This window comes from Botryllus schlosseri, chromosome 14 (genome assembly GCF_051294905.1).
Source record: "Botryllus schlosseri isolate E-star chromosome 14, Bs_hap1, whole genome shotgun sequence".
Classification (NCBI taxonomy): domain Eukaryota; kingdom Metazoa; phylum Chordata; class Ascidiacea; order Stolidobranchia; family Styelidae; genus Botryllus; species Botryllus schlosseri.
The window spans coordinates 4136327-4153315 of NC_137249.1; the positions used below are offsets into that span (position 1 = coordinate 4136327).

At 41.3% G+C, this 16989-nt stretch overlaps 2 protein-coding genes across 2 annotated transcripts; one reads left to right on the forward strand and one right to left on the reverse strand.

The window, feature by feature from the left end:
- Positions 1-1852: 1852 nt before the first annotated feature.
- Positions 1853-9263, forward strand: LOC145456066 (uncharacterized). The gene is made up of 4 exons (XM_080334097.1): positions 1853-1974; positions 2995-3151; positions 5006-5313; positions 6099-9263. The coding sequence occupies exons 1-4, from the start codon at positions 1884-1886 to the stop codon at positions 8135-8137; spliced, it is 2595 nt and encodes an 864-aa protein (XP_080190223.1). The 5' UTR covers positions 1853-1883; the 3' UTR covers positions 8138-9263.
- Positions 9264-12593: 3330 nt separating this feature from the next.
- Positions 12594-16512, reverse strand: LOC145455283 (uncharacterized). Its single transcript, XM_080333232.1, has 3 exons — positions 16307-16512; positions 13795-13961; positions 12594-13097 (listed from the first exon to the last, which is right to left on the reverse strand). The coding sequence occupies exons 1-3, from the start codon at positions 16430-16432 to the stop codon at positions 12941-12943; spliced, it is 450 nt and encodes a 149-aa protein (XP_080189358.1). The 5' UTR covers positions 16433-16512; the 3' UTR covers positions 12594-12940.
- Positions 16513-16989: the final 477 nt, after the last annotated feature.

Below are 16989 nucleotides of genomic sequence, written 5' to 3' on the forward strand. Positions count from 1 at the left end.
TGATATGTTATGAAAGTCTTCGCGCCATAGCCTCGGCTCCAATCAAGCTGCACGAATTCTTACAGCCTTAAAATCGATCGATGTAGATAGTTGTCGTTGAGATAAATGCTAGGATCAAGTAATATTCCACATTGCGGGATGCGAGAATCCACGATGGCGCGCTGTTCAAGCCGATATAGCTCTATCCCAACTTCCATTTATAGTCTTATACAGGGTGTTAACGTGTTGACTGATATTACCTAGCGAAACAGTCATTTGCTGTCAATGGATCAGGGAGTTTCCATCGTGGCGGAAACTCTGACTGTTTAACATGATCTCATTCGACTTCGCAAGGTTCGACTTATCTCCTGATGCGATCACTGATCATGATCATGTAATGCATCATAGTGCGCATGGAGTACAGATTTCACTCGTATGCGAAAGGGTAATTAAAATAGGCCACGGTATTTCGTATCATGCTGGCGAATGCAATTGCCATTTCAATCGCTCGATACCGTTGTGATATCAATCACTGTTGAGGAAACGATCAATTGTCCAAAACGAACACGTTTGAATGTACGCAATTTGCATATTTGAGAAATTGATTTTACTGCCAGTTAGCCGCACTCCGCACACACTTCGTTCACAAACCGATGCTTGTCTGGACTCCTTTGAAACTTGTGAGATGTGGCGACTTCAACATGTGAGAGATGAGAACTAACCCGTATGAAAATAAGCAGAGCATTTTGCTATATGAGAGAGAGAGAGAGATATGATATTCTTTCTCGCCTGCACCATTGAGATGCTTTGGCGACGGAGTTGCGATACGGCCCCATGAGGTCATCTAGTCTGCGCCCCCGTTTTTTTTTTCTCCTCCATGCTATCCGTGATTGCTGAGCGCCTAGCAGGATAGCTGCGGATACCATTTTTCGAGTCTTTGGTATGACCCGGCCGGGGATCGAACCCACGACCTACCGCTCGAGAAGCCGGACGCATAACCATTACACTATCTCGCATGAGCATGAGTATGAGCATGTTGGCTTTGCTCGAATTCAGATAGTTTTGAAACCGGGTTCGTATTTAACCTAATCATGGAATTGAGGGTGATCTTAGATTTTGATTTCGCTTTTGATTGACCTTGAGCCGGTATCGTGTATGAATTCAGATTTGAACATGACCTGAAATGAATTCAATAGTTGGTTTGAGTTTGTCTACAAATGCAAAACTAGAAATTGTTACATACGTCCACTTCTGCTATACCAGACTGACCTGAAGGCAGTCGGAGATACTGAAGGGCAAGTATTGTCGCTGCCGTATAGATCCTAATACGGATGAAAATTCGTAAATATCAGTACGCATTTTATTATCAACACAGTGCAGCAGTTAACGATCAGAGGCAACTCAATTCAGCTTGTGGATATGACTAGGACACGATCACGACATATATATGCGCATGAATTTTACTGGTCTATATATAGTAACAAACGTATTGACGTCACAATCCAACGCGCTGGGACGTAACAACACACAACGTTCATGAGCGCATGTGGTAAGAATCATCTCGAAAATAGCACGAAAACTCGTTGCATGAATTCGCGCGTCAGCTAATCAGTGTTCCGTCCGCGCTGATCGCATCTGACGCGTATAACCAGCTTTGGCTAAGAGTTGATCGGCAGTTGTGGGAGCTCTGGAGCATAAGTAAGAATTATAGATGAGCAAAGGCGCCTGTTTCGCAAAACAAGCTTTTATAATAGGCTGTCTCTGTATATTAATACAAGTATAAGGATAAAGGTTTTGGACGTATAAAGTATTTACATTTATTGCTGATAGTGGAACTAATTATGATGTAACAATTTTACAATTTTATGACAGACGCATTGTGTAGCAAAAGCCTTAAATATCCAATGAAATTCGATATCATCTATGTACTACTATTGTGTACTGCATCATTATCCACATCAACCTCAAGCGATCCTTGCGAGTGCGAGAAATCAGGTGAGAAATACATGGATTGATAAGGTCTACAAATTTAATTACTATTATCATTTCCTATTAATATTATTATTATATGATTATTATTGGTTATTGCATATTTATTTAGTCACAATACCCTTGCATCGGGCACTATGATTTCATAGGGTTGGGCTTTACGATTTGATTACTCGAATACGAGTATCGATTGTTATAATGCGAGTCGATTAGGGAGATTCGATTTTTTTTTCGAGTAACGACAATGTACGCTCTTGGTACTAACACTTTCTTGTGAAAGAAAAGGCCTGCTTTCGATACTTTATTCCTACCGCGTGGAAGCCTTGAAATCTCGATTGGTCGCATCACAGATTTCACAGCATCGAAAAGATTTAGCAGAAGGCTACGAATATTTATGGAAGCGACATTTGTTGCATGGTCCCAATCGCATAACATAATCGTGGTTATGAAGTACTAAGTTATGACGTGTGACTGGTATTATTTTCCTTGTGATCGTACAAGGGTGCAATTTTGAAATTTCTTTAAAGACTTCGCTCAACTCGAACCTTAATGCTCGACTTGAATTCGCATTATTCAAGCCCTGGATTTTGATCAGCCCTAGATTTCACCAACGGGATATATAACCTATTAGTCTTCTCGAAGGTGTGATGTTTGGTACATTTTCAAAGACTGAATTGTGATACCCTTGTCCGACTACTAATCCCAAATTTTACAGAGCGTAACACTCATTGATAACCTCAAGGAAAGACGTCCTTTTCACTTTGCTCAATGAGCTTGCCATATACGTCTGTGACTCGAAGCGGGGTGCCACCAAAGGCCAATACCCCTAAGATATGTAGTTATTTATACCTGTGGTACCCGTTTCACTACCCAGTGGTACCCGAGCATCGTTCTGCTGTGCCCAACAAATCAGTGTTGCTGTAAGGGTTTGTAATTGATGGTGTTTACTGTTATAGAAAAGGGTGTTGGTCACTCAGCACACGGATTTTAAAGGAAATGTGTCGTAAATATTACCGTGAATTTCAGTGGATGGGACATACGTCGTGTGCAATGTAACAGTTAACGCAACGGATGCGCAGAACTATTGTTCGCAACGATGCAACGCTAACCTTGCGTCCATCAAGTCAGAAACTGAATTCCTAGAAATTAACGACACCATTGGCGAGATCCCTGCTTGCAAAAAGTAAGAACAGTTTTAGTAACATTCATTGCAGGTCGATTCCTGCAAATTCAGAGGACTCCCTGGTTTATATGCTTCTATATATACGATTATACATTAACATATTGTAATAGGCACCGGATTTCGGCGCAGTACAATTTCGTGTTGCTTTTTATCGACTTTCGTATGAAATATTTATTCCTGTGCTGAAATTTATTTGTCAAGCGACGCATACAGTTCTGCACTTACTTTCCAACGCGGACACGCGCGATGGAGTCCTGTGGTTCTTAACCTGTAGGACACGGGATACTTTTGAGATAGACTCAGAGTTATATTTGTATACTCCTACACTACTGTCTGCTGCCAGATATCGATAAATTATCAGAATGCATTCGAAGACAGTCCTATTAGTAGTTCACACGGCAGAAATGATGGTTCGACTGATATAATTTGCTACGTAAATTGCAGATGCTATCATGCTAATCTATCGCGTCCAAACTACCAACTAGAATAATTGATTGTCATGCAAACCATGCATTTAATAATAATGCAAACCAAAAGGACTGGTCGCGTCGGGATAAAACTCTTCTGTTCCAGTTTACCAGTACTCTTCAAAAGTATGTTTCCTTATTGCTATATGCAGGGTTTTGTAAAGCCTCGAGTCACGATTTTTGGTGACTCGACTTGACTCGAGTCATATGTTTAAATACGGAGATTGAACTAGACTTGTGCCATTTTCTTGTATTGAATCGAGTCGTACTCGAGTCATTTCGAATGACCCGACCAAGTCGTTGCGACTTCGAAGAATAGTAAAGTTGTGACATTATTGGTGTTTCGTCTATCAGTACTGCTGGTACTTGAAAAATAGGGCCAGAAACTGTTAAGAGCTATAGGAAAATGAGTACATTGCGAATGTGAGGTATTCGATATGAATTGAAAATGACTCGACTTGACTCGAGTCGAAACAATACAAGTACGATCGAGTTGTGACTCGGAACCTTATGACTTGATTACAATCCGGGCTACAATACCATTCATTTGAACAGTTGGCTCGAACAGTGATGGGCTACGGAATATTTTAAAACAACAAACAAGTGTAACAGACAAAAACAGAAAGTAAACCGTTCAGTGTAAATTTGATCCCTGGGAACATTTTTCACCCTGATAGCCAAGGTCAAAAATGTTCGTGGACACACAAGGGCTATGTATCATATACAAATATACATTTTATTAAGTAGCTTATTAGCAAATAACCGTGTGACGCTGTATTATTTACCGTTCAAAATTGGAGTACGTCACTACGTGTTGTTTTTGGGTATTGTCATTGCGCAGGGCTACTAAAATGGCGGAATGCGGTCCTAATTTCCAGTGTTAAATATGAACCTTGTCTGCCTCAGTATTTTAAAAAAATGACGAAACTAAATGCATTATTGTTGATTTGAAGAAACAAAGTGCGGGGAGTTAGCGATAACAAACATTGATAGATTTCGCATCTGTGTGAGTACTGAGTAGTGATAACCTTCACTCCTGCCTTCGACCAAATCTCACCACGTTGGAACTAAAATTTACGGAACCAGCAAGAAATAAAGAATGCCAATTATCTTACACTAGATCTGACTAACAGAACAATAAATGCATTTCACATATTCCATTTGCTAATGTTGCTTTACCGGATTTGTATATAGTTACACTGTATTACATTTGCATGACTGTAAAATATTTGATGATAGTTTTAAAAATTGTTGAATATATAGCGCCATAGTGGTGGTTATGGTGCAGTGACTCAGCGCTCATGTTTCGTATCGCCGCCGAAATGACCACCTTGATGACTTTTCGATTTCTCCTAAGAAAGCTAGTTCATTACTCTTGTCTTTTCAGGGCCGGAGGTAAATCAGATCGAGCTTTCTACATTGGAGCTCGAGACGCCGAGGAAGAAGGCGCGTGGAGATGGATTGACGACAACTCCCTCCTGAACGAAACGTATTCAAGGTGGAAAATCGTGAAAGGCAACAACTGCCTCAGCCAACCTGACGAGCAAAACATATGCGGTGACGAGCAGCCCGTGAACCAAGACTACGCGGTACTTCAGATGTGCAGTGGCCCTAACTTCGGCACTTGGTTCGATGTGATTGGAAATATAAGCCGACCCTTCATATGCAAGCTGAAAGCGAATTTGACCGAGAAAAGTGAGACGAACCTCATGATTTTGGCTTCTGTTTATGAAGAGAAAAAATTGCTCGCATTCGAAATTTGGCATCAGATCCCGTTGTTTTGGATATATAATAATCGAAATACGGAGATCATTCACGAGCTACAGGGAGATCAAAGTTTAGCTGCTGTTTCCTCACGGAGACTTGTCGATGTCTTGTACTTTATACATTCTGTTGATTTGATCTATTTGAGCGGTCCCTGAATACGTATTGCAGGTTCAGTGTCAGTATCAATTTATGAAATATTTGGATCATTTCAAAACACCACAAGACAGCAATACAATGAAAAGATAGGAAGAAGTAGAAATGACTTGGAGTAGTGTTCGAATTCAGACACTCACCTGGGCCTAAGCAATGTAAATATGAAGCATGCACACTGCACAGTGCACAGTTTCACACCGGGTACAAGAGGAAACGATACTGATTGTTTCTTTCAAATTCATATATTGTGATCCGTGTTGATATTATATAAAATACATATTAAATATTTAAATAAGTTCCTCGTGGTACAGAATTTCAATATTGCAACTAATAACACACTCATATTCGCAATTTAGTAACTCTAAGCTTTTCAACTGAAACTCATCGGGAGCATCCGTCAGTAAATACGGAGATTGCAATTCCAAAATTCAAGATGAAATGAAAATGTGACGTAAGATTGGTATAAAACAAAAATGAGAGAATTCACAAAACGAGAGCGTTAAGCAAAAATGCGATAAAATATTTAATATTATACATACTATGACATGGTTGCATTTCAGGCGAACCCATGACAACATCATTCGAAACGACCTCTGTACGCACTACTGCGGCTTCTCCAAGCGAGGCAACATCCGCGATTTCATCAAGAGAGAAAGTTATTACAACACACCGACCGCTCGTTATCACGGAAGCGGAAACATCTAATACAGACGCACCGGTCGAAATACCATCACAAGACTATACGTCGAAACCTAGCCAAGTCATCGAACATCAGAGGAGCACTGGTGGAGAAGACTTCTTGAGACTGCTACGTTGTATGATACTGCGCCTGCAAAAAAAGTCCTCCACTCGTGACCAGATGTTAACCGACAATAGTTGCGGCATACCTGAGGCGGCTGAAGATTTCAAAAGTCCGATTACCCGCTTCGAGGAAGGTGTATCTCAATCAGCAGCCGAATTAATATTCAGCAAAAATATCTCAAAGCACGTTAACGTGTCAGTAGTCGGTATACGATTAGACCTGATTCCAATCAGGCCGGGTAGATTGGTAAAAAACGGCTCGGCGTTGGTGGTACACATGCGTGATCAGTGTCCCAAATGCGAAGCGTTCGAAATCGACTACAGATATTTTGACGCGCGAAATGCTGTTGTAGTTGGCGCGAGGTTTGAACGCAGCGTGCTGGAAGGGTTACGCGTTTACGACGCACCCAAAGTGAAATCAATGTCTGCAAATTACATAGACTACGTTTCGAAGACCACGTCTGTTCTCAGCGTTACTGTTTTCAAAAAAGATAATTCGAACGGAACGTACTCTGAAAGTACGCCTTCGAGGACTCATTTCGACATACGAGAAGACGTTTCGTTACGGGGAGTTCGTCTGAATGGGAAAAGATCACGGCTTTCGGATTTGGAACGGAAATGTGTATTCATGACCGGCGACGGTCACTGGTCAGACCACGGATGCGTAACATACGTCAACGGTCGATCGTCCTTGTACTGTCACTGTAACCACACTACCGCGTTTGCAGTGATGGTGTCTCTGGATGCTGTTGAAATACCCACATGGTTAGATACCGTTCTGCTTGTTGTGGAATTTTTAGGCCTAATATTTCTGGGACTAACGCTCACCATGCTTGTATATTTGAAACAGAATTTGAAGAAAGGTCGAATTCTGACCCAAATTCACTTGTGCACCGCGCTGCTACTGATGCACCTCGCGCTGATATGCGCTAATTACGCGGTCGGTATCGATGAGTTGTGCGTCATATTAACCGCGGTATCGCACTACTTCATGATTGCATCATCCATGTGGATGTTAAATGAAGGGTATGTGTTGTACCAAAAAACCAGTAGCGGTGCGCTCAACTTTGACATCCACAAAATCAAGAAGACATTGATATTGAGCGGTTGGGTGGCTCCGTTACTCTACGTAAGCCTGTGTCTTGGAATCGGACTGGGCCTGGATGTGTACATAGACACATCGGTGCAGTATGATGATTTGAACAACGCTGAAGTGACGGATAACAGCACTGACAATGTTCCCAAGTATAAAATGTGCTGGTTAGGCACGAAACATAACATGGTGTTAGCCGCGATCATTCCGATAGCGATTTCGTTGCTTTTGGCGACTATGTTGCTTATCTGGGTGACTAAAATTATATGGAATATGAACGAGCAAGCTCTTGAAATGATGCCAGCCCACGTGCAAAGAAACCACCAATCTCTAAAAATCACGGCAAGAGCCGTTGGTCTTCTTCTACCGATATTGGGACTTCCGTGGGCGTTGGCTTTTATGGTTAACATTGACGGGGCGGAAGTCGCCTTCACGGCGATTCACGGAATAGCGAATGGTCTGCAGGGCGTCGTTATATTCGTGATTTACATCGTTATAAATCGCGAGACGCGCAATTCCATGAAGAGAAAGTTGACGAGGAAGTCTTTTGCTACCGGGAGTACCAGCTTTGCAAGTTTTTCGTTGGGACCAAGTCTCAAACCGAAGACGAAAAAACGAGACAATTTTGAGAAGATGACAGCTTCAAGCGGAACTAATTCTGTAAAGCAAGATTCAGATTTGGCACAGGACCATCCAAATCCGTGACGTGACAATGCGGGAGTTGACCATTCAAGTCGCTTCTTAATTGTTATCGAATGATCGGAGGCGTAACGCAAATTTTGGTGCTCCAGCGGAACGCCCACACTGCACAGATTCGATTGGTCAATCGCAGATCGTGATGGTTCAGCACCGTCCCTTGTGATAATGGAGACTGCGAAGCTACAAGGATGCTCGATTTCTGTGGTCAGAGACAACCCTCATAATTGCATGGTGATGTCATACCTCAACAAAACGCGTCGAATTACTGGAAGGAATCGTGTTTTCGGAATAGAAAACTTACATGGATTGTTGAATTCTGAACAAGTGTGAAACTGTCAGTCCACCGCCACTGTTCGCATTTTAAAAATATATTCCACGAACTTTATTGCTCGAATATAGTACGAACTGTTTTAAATGATTGCTTGCAAGACTGGTTACTGCTACACAGGCCTTTCATGGTTCTGATATCTGTCGTGAAGACTTCTATGCATATAATATAGGGTTACCACACGCCCTCCTTTAGCAGGGTATGTCCTGATTTTCCAGGAAATCGAAAATGTCGCCCGAGGACGGCCATATGTCCTCCTTTTGGGCAATTCGTCCTTCTCTTTATAGCTTTGACAGTCAGGCGATTGTACGCTGTACATGTACAGGCACGACTAAAAACGGCATAAATGACGCGAAATCGGGAATGTGGACGTTAGAGCGGGTCAGGGAGTGGAGTTGGAAAAATGACCTATTATTTTAGTGAACACAACAAATTCCCGTAAAGATATACGAATTACCAATGCTCTCGTCCGATATTATAAATTTTGTGATTTGTGAAAAGTGTCCTCTTTCCGGGTCTCAAAATATGGTAACCCTATATAATACGTCAACTCTACAGTGGCCTACTAAAAGCCAGCTTTAGTATTAGCCCACCTTAGCATGAAAATGGAGTTTGCTATATGATCCGTTCATGTTGTTTATTATTTATATGACACTTTTTACACAAATTTTGGCACTGAAATAAATGCTAGTGGCCCAATTCGGACAGCAAGTGTAGATGAAGAGTAATTGAGATAATTTATACATTTTCAACTATATATTAGTATGTATTAATTGCTGACAAAAAGACATTTTACTCGTGGAAGGTTCTATTTTTGTGTGGATTTATCAGGAGCTCATTTCTAGAATTAACGGGAATAGAAATGGATTAGGCCTACATTTACTAATACAATCGGCTACAAAATTCAGTCGCACCGAAAACAGGAATTGCACGCAGTGATTATTGCGCCCGAGTATAAAAATTTGTGATGGCGGTGACGGTCGTTACGGTATTATTCACTCTTTGCTTGCAGCACTTTATTAACGTTTTTGCGAAGCATGAACAGTGAACACCATAATTATTGCGTACCGGTGACTGAATAACTTTGTGCTGGATAGAAATCAAGTCTATTCGACACCTTGGGTGACTTGCGAGCGCTAATCACGCGGAGATAAAATGCCAACGACTTCAAATGGGCAAGCTCAAAACTAAACACGATTTGAAAACCGAAATCAGACTTCCATGATTTCGTGACCTGGCTAAATTTCGAGAAGGCTACTACCGACACCGGCGACACGACCAACAAGAATGGTCAATGCTAGGGTTACCATATTTTGGAAATCTGAAAAGAGGACACTTTTTCAGAATTCAGAATTTTCTGACTTGCAAAACCGGAGAATTCTCAAAACATGGTAAATTTTTCCCACTGTGTGGTCCTGGTCGGTTGACTAGAAAAAGAGGTCAACTTTCTCGCTCAGCGCCCAAAGTACAGTTTTTCCTTCACATTGACAGGTGGTTGACTAAAAAGGAGGACGTATGGTAGGCCTAACCCTATCAATGCTCACTTCCGAGAAATACAATAAGGCCGAGTATGTATATTACCGAGAAAAACACGACTGAGAATGGACATTTAACGTGAAAATAAAATATTCAGCAATATTTTGAAGCAACGAAATTTAGATCACTCGCGAGACGCGACGCAGGGTCAGTGCTGTCACTTTTGTCAGCGTATAACCCCACACCATTGTTGCGCTAATATGATAGGAACATAATTCTTTTGCCCGATAAAATGTCCTCCGAGGACGCCCAAATGTCGGTTCTTTTTCGCAATTCGTCAGCCTTTATAGCTTTGAGAGTCAGGCGATCGTATACAGACAACAAAAATGCCATAATAGGTGTGAAATCTGGATTTCGACGGCAAGACTGACTAGGGCGTTTCGAGAGTCGGGCCAAAGAATGACCTTTTTTAGACAACCCTTCAATATTAGCAGTAAAATTTCCAAATTTCCCGTAGCCTATTAATGAATGCTACTTCGTCTTGTAGAAAATGTCCTCTTTTTCGGAGTACGGTAGCTCTAATCAGTAATATAAGAAGATGAAAACATCGGTGGACGTTAGTTTTCCAAGCGCATTGAATTATCTGAAAATTCATCACGATATAACAGATTCTGCCTTGGATGATCAGATCAGCCGTGAAATCGAGCAATGACTAATATGATAAGGAGTCGGGGTCGATTCGCTTTCAGTAATTACAGGTGCAGAACCAGATACTCGGCAATAACTATTCTCGGTCTCGCCTTCTCGGTAATGTCCATTCTCGGTCGTGTCTACCTCGTTATTGTACTAGTTTAGTATATAAACCCACGCGTCAACCACTACTTTTATCTTTCGCACATACCCGAATAACGACAGAATTTCAAAAACGGTACATTCTGGTGGAAACAACTTTTATTCGCATAGAAAAGAATTTCGCACGATAATGAAGTTGAAAAGTATATTCACATTAAAACGAGGCCGAATATTTTCGGCTGACACATTTCACGTCGGTGACGTCATAACTGGCGATACGATTGTTGATAAGCAATGTTCCCTCTTATTCTCTACTAATTGCTGACGATAATCCCTGACGAGTGTCGGCCGAAAATATTCGGTGATAATTTCAATATGAATCTACTTTTAAATTGTATATTGAAGTTCTGTACCTCCAAGAAGCTTTACAGATACAGATAATGAAGTTGCTTGAACTGTACAATTTTCAACTCATAATTGCTCCATGAAAGTCAATATGGTGCAAAACTAACTACTATTGTGAAAGTTCCAGAAATGCCTTTGGTCAATGTGCAAGTGCATACAGGCCCATAGGAGAGTTGAGTTAACGAAATCGTCCGCACCCATAACATGGAGCCTCATATAATAATTCCATCTCAAGACTGTGGGTGGCGCTAATCTTCCAACCCTTATAACAACCAGGCAACCGGCATTGAAACTGGTGTAGTATACCGGGGTGATTCTATTCCAAATGGAGTAGCCTACGAGTTGAGCATCTCTCATAATGACGTGATTACAGCATGGATGAATTGAAAAGTTAAAATTTGAAAGTTTTATTGGACCACACACAGCGTCCTTTTCTCAACAGAATATTGGCATTTACAATGCATTGAAGATAATTTGGGTATTTTTCGACCCTACATCTATTTCATGGAGCTTTCATGAAAAATGCCACGGTATGGTAAGGGTTACCATATTTTAGAATCCAGAAATGCGGACACTTTTTTCAAATCACAAAAGTCTGAATACAGGACTAGACAACTGCTGATTCCAGAATTTGCACTAGAATTCTTGTCGGGTTGACCAAAAAAAAGACATTTTTCCGGTCCTGCCCCCGGGAATGGCCCACTCGAACGTCCGCATTGCAGATTTCACTTTATTTATGTCACTTACTCTGGCTGGCAAAGCTATAAAGGAGGGATTTCCGAGGACATTTAGGCGTCCTCGGAGGACATTCTCGATTTCCTGAAAAAGGAGGACAAATCATCCTGAAGGAGGACATATAGTAACCCTATGCTAAGGGCCAGTCACTATTCCAAAAAATGTCGCTTCTCACAATGTGAGCAGCCTTGTGTTACACGTTTTGAATGCTGCGACGGTTTCAAGACTCCCACAACGAGATATAAGTATCGAAACTATATTGTAGTTGATGAGAAGATAACTCGCAAGAGCAAGAGGACTAGATAAATTAGTCTGACTATACAACTAATACCAGATTCATTCTGCCCACTGTCTAGACCAAATTGGAGCCGCTAGGATTAAATGGTGTGCCACATTAGTATCAAGATATTGATTCTGAAATATTGAGAACATTGTCACCCCATGAGCAGATGTGATCACATTAGTCACCGCTGGTACGCAAGTCGAAGTAACGCTGTAAATGTCTACTTGAGCAAAAGTAGCAATAAAGAAGTAGAAAAGTAAGTATTCTCGGCCTAGTTTCGCCTAAAAAACTAGTAAGTAGTAGTAGTCTAAAATCATAACCACTTGCGGAAGTAGTGCAAGTAGGCAAAAAGCTACTCGAAGTAGTTCAAACAGTAGAAGTAATTGGTTACTGACCACATCTGTCCATGAGATACTTTCCCCGTGTATGGTGACACATCAGTAATCTGTCTATGAGATTTACATAAACCAGTAACGCAATCAAAACGTCACTTGGACTCCTATTACATACATATTGATAATTTCATGTATCTTAGGCATACAAGATTATTACTGTCCCATCATATCCAGCCTTGATTATCTTTGTAACTTCGTTGACTATTAACGAAGGACATCTTTCCCATACTCCAAGACTGATGTTGCATATGCAAATGGAGATGAAGGAGGATTTTGTTGCAGATACACAGAACGGAACGGTAACGAAGAAACTTGAAAGTGGCATCCCGCAATCATTTTGTGGCCGAACCACAATGCACATCTTGGTTACCCGTCAAGTAATATTTACCGGGCTGCTAGCTCGCCTGTGGCTGTGGGCTGGCTGACTCTTTGGTCCCGTCCTTTGTTAGCTCTTCGTCGAGTTTTTTGTATTTCACGATATCAGAGAACACATTCGACATCTTTGCAACCTTTTTTTGCTGGACACGGTTGGGTGTCCTGCGAGGTGTAAATCTGCGAAATCAAACCAGATAGCATTATCACTAGCTGAAACTTGAATTTACTAAAGTAGATCAATTTGGGTAAATTGAGCAAAAAGATAACATTCTCATGTCAAAATAAATCATATTCTGTATGAAGCAGTGTTGCGATCCGAGTCACTAGCTTTGAGTCACAAGTCATATCGAGTCATTGCACATTTTGACTCAAGTTAAGTCGTTCAATGTTTATGGTGGCTCGAGTCGAGCCAATTCACGTCTAGTCAAGTCGAATTACGAGACATGAATCAAATCAAGTCATTGCATTTTGCAAGATGATTGATGTACACTTGTACAGGTTGAGTCGTGATTTAGCCGACACCGATGACCATTTACTTGATGACTTGAAATTAACTCGTAAATTTTGCTTCGAGTCACGAGTCAATGCACACTTCTCAAACACTGAGTCAAGCCAAGACTCGAGTCGTACCAACATTGGTATGAAGTAGCATCACAAAGGCAACGCAACATTGGCAATTACTGACAGACACTGCATTAAAATAATTTAACTACAAGTCAACAATCATTCAATGTAAGGTAGATTACAAGAAGTCTACTCTCTAAGATGATATCAAATTGTGCAAGCAATCCATGTCATTTTTAAGCACAAGCAGTAATGTAGTACAGAAAGGCGGTTAAAACATTAGTATAAATACATGTATAATATTCGGTACTTTTTTACGGTGTCCTCCGCTTGCGTATCGAAATCAAACTCCGTTTTTTCTGGACTTTTCGTTTCAGTAGAATTTTCCGATTTGTTAGGTGTCTCTGCAGCAGCCGGCACATTTTGGACTACAATCAGTTCCTTTCTCGGATAGATCGTCCCTTCAAACGCAGGTACCTTGAAACAGCCAGGATAGGGTACATGTAAAAAGTTTGGCACTTCTTCGTTATTCCCCACACATCCAGAAGTGATCACCATGAAACCAATAAATGATTCCCATGAACATGTGAAAATATATAAACGTCAAAATGAATTGTTTTTAGCATTGGGATTAGGGTCAGGGGAATATTAGGGTCGGGGAAGGGTATATTAGGGTCATGGGAAGGGGATATTAGGGTGGGTTTGGGTCAAGGTTGGGATATCCTAAGATTAGGGTCGGGGAAGGCAATATTAGGGTCGGAGTGGGAGATATTAGGGTTGGGTTGGAGATATTAGGGTTGGGGAAGGGGGTATTACGATGAGTTAGGGTCAAGGTTGGGGTATCCTAAGATTAGGGCTGTGGAAGGGGTTATTAGGGTGGGTTAGGATATCCTAAAATTAGGGTTGCGGGTAAGGGTGCTGCTAGGGTAGGTTAGGGTCCAGGTTGAGGTAGGATATCCCGAGATTAGGGTTAAATTTGGGGTCAGGGTATCCCAAGATTAGGGTTTGAAATATTGTTATCTTCACCCCCAACCCTAATCTTATGATATCCAACCCCATCCTTGACCCTAACCCACTCTAATATCCCCCTACCCCATCCCTAATATTCCCAACCCTAATCTTAGGATATCCTAACCCTAACCCACCCTAATATCTCCCGACTGTAATCTCCCCAAACCTAATCTTAGGATATCCTAAGCCACCCCAATATCCTCCTCCCCATCCCTAATATCTCCCGACCCGAATATTCCCAAACCTAATCTTAGGATATCCTAACCCTAACCCATCCTAATATCCGTCTATTCCACCCCAACGCGAAAAACAATTCATTTTGACGTTTATAAATTTTTCTGTTTATGTTCATGGGGAAATATTTATTGGTGTCATGGGGATCATTTTTTCGATGTGTGGGGAATAACCAGGGTTGCCAGATTGGCCCATTTGGGGCCAAATTTGTTAAATCTGGCCCTTTTTAGAGGCAGTTGGCCCCTAAAAAATTTCTTTGGCCCCTTGGCCCTTTGTTTTCAATATTTGGCCCTTTTTGAAAGCAGCTAGCATATAGTATCAAACTGGCACAAACAGCTAGCATGTAAGTTGGATAAGAAAATTTAGTTATTTAGGTTTCCATAACTCTCATAATAAAAGACAAAGTTTTATTTTACGATTTTAAATTCAGTTGGAGAAGGCTTGAAATAATAGCAGTTACAATACTATCCACAGTTCTAGTCGATTTGGTGTCCAACAGTATCAACAATATAAATCTGAAATTCCCGGCGATTGACAAAAGGTCTATGGCAGGGGTCACCGACCCGTGGCCCGCGACCTGCTGGTTTCAGATTTCGGAAGAACGCCAAGTAACGCATCTTGAAATGGTGGAATTGCTTTGACTTTCGGAATATTGTTGCTGTTGTTGTTCAAAATAAGCTATTCGGCTGTACCCAAAACCACTAGCTGATACGGCTTCGCCGATGGTAGGCTATTAGCATTCCATGGAGAAAGAATTAGCCGATATGAATGAGCATGAGCATGTTGCCTTGACGTGCATTTGCCAAGACTGAAACGCTTAGAAAACGACTTGGGCCTTCCCCACAAGTTCAAGCTCTACGGGGAGATAGTTTTCCAGATACCATGTCTAGCTGACCCCAAAATCGATTCTTTAGCCGGTAAAAAGTGTTTTCAGGTATCGTGCGCCGCAGCTCATGGTTCAAAATCGAATGAAAGTGATGAACATGATAGATTTTGTTGTGTTTGCATTTCTTATAATAAAATATCATTTGGTTTGTGGTAATTATGCCCGTTGCCCATGTCAGAAAGCACAGCGTTGTCCTGACGTAAAGTTTTAGATACGTGGTGTAAAACTGTGAAGTCTATTTTTATCTCGATATTGAATTCAGGCGCGGCCTATGCAATATCTGAAAAGTGGCCCGCGAGCCGTTTCGAGTTGGCGACCCCAGGTCTATGGGTAATATTGCAACGTTATCGACGTTGTTAATATTATTATGTACTATTAACAACGTTATTAAACAATTTGGCCCTTTTTCGACACGGTTTGGCCCTTTTTCTTAAAATCTGTCTGGCAACCCTGGGAATAACGAAGAAGTGCCAAAAGTTTTGCATTGCATGGCAGACTTTCGAGAATAAACGTATCACTATTCTTTCTGCTCGAAGCTAACATCAGCCAGGCTTTCATGAATATTAGTTGGATGTCACATAAGATAGTAATACAATGAAAAGATGTGAAAGTAGATGAGGAAAGTCAGACCTATCAAATTCTGGCAATAAAAAAGTTCGCTCCCCGGGCTATCGTGGTACATTATACTTACTTCTTCTTTGGCAATTTTTTCATACAAATCGATGATGGTCTTCGGATCACTTGGTTCATAAAACCCTTCACCCGCTTGCTCATCATCGCTAGCACTCACCGACCAATCTGTCATGTCTTTTCGCATCTGTTCACCTGCTACTCGCTGCAGCAAACGTTGTTATTGCTTTTGTAACTGTTGCTGATGTTGATCCGGACAGTGATCGTCTTTGGTCCGGAGCTCCGGACATGGTTAAATGGGTAAATATAAATTGCCAATGTCAGTGGTGTCGCTGATGTCAGCAATGGTATTACTTTGGCTATGTCACAAAAATAAGTCAGCATCTATTTTGGCGCTGTCACGCTAGGTTCGGGTAGGGTAGATAAGGGTTAAGGATTTGGTTAGGTTAGGTTGCTAGTTAGGATAGGAAAGGATTTGCATAATGGTTTGGCTAGGTTGGATTGTATTACGGAATGAGTTTCATCGATTCAACTGTTACGTGCGGGCTGATGAGTTGGGTCATAGCAGGTTGGAATCCTAACCTAGGCTAACCCTGACAGAACATAACTCCCGCATAACCCAACCAGAACGCAAGCCTAACCATAGACTACTCCAAGTCGCTTCGACACCTCCGTATCTTTTCATTGTATCGCATTTTTGTGGTGTATTGAACTGAAAAAAAATAGCTAATTAACTAATGATGA

Coding starts and splice junctions, on each gene's coding strand:
- LOC145456066 (XM_080334097.1), top strand. CDS start 1,884: ATGAAATTCGATATCATCTATGTACTACTATTGTGTACTGCATCATTA. Junction 3,152..5,005: donor GAGATCCCTGCTTGCAAAAA/GTAAGAACAGTT, acceptor TTGTCTTTTCAG/GGCCGGAGGTAAATCAGATC. Junction 5,314..6,098: donor AGCGAATTTGACCGAGAAAA/GTGAGACGAACC, acceptor GTTGCATTTCAG/GCGAACCCATGACAACATCA.
- LOC145455283 (XM_080333232.1), bottom strand. CDS start 16,432: ATGCGAAAAGACATGACAGATTGGTCGGTGAGTGCTAGCGATGATGAG. Junction 13,962..16,306: donor AAAAAATTGCCAAAGAAGAA/GTAAGTATAATG, acceptor GGCTGTTTCAAG/GTACCTGCGTTTGAAGGGAC. Junction 13,098..13,794: donor GCGGAGGACACCGTAAAAAA/GTACCGAATATT, acceptor TTGATTTCGCAG/ATTTACACCTCGCAGGACAC.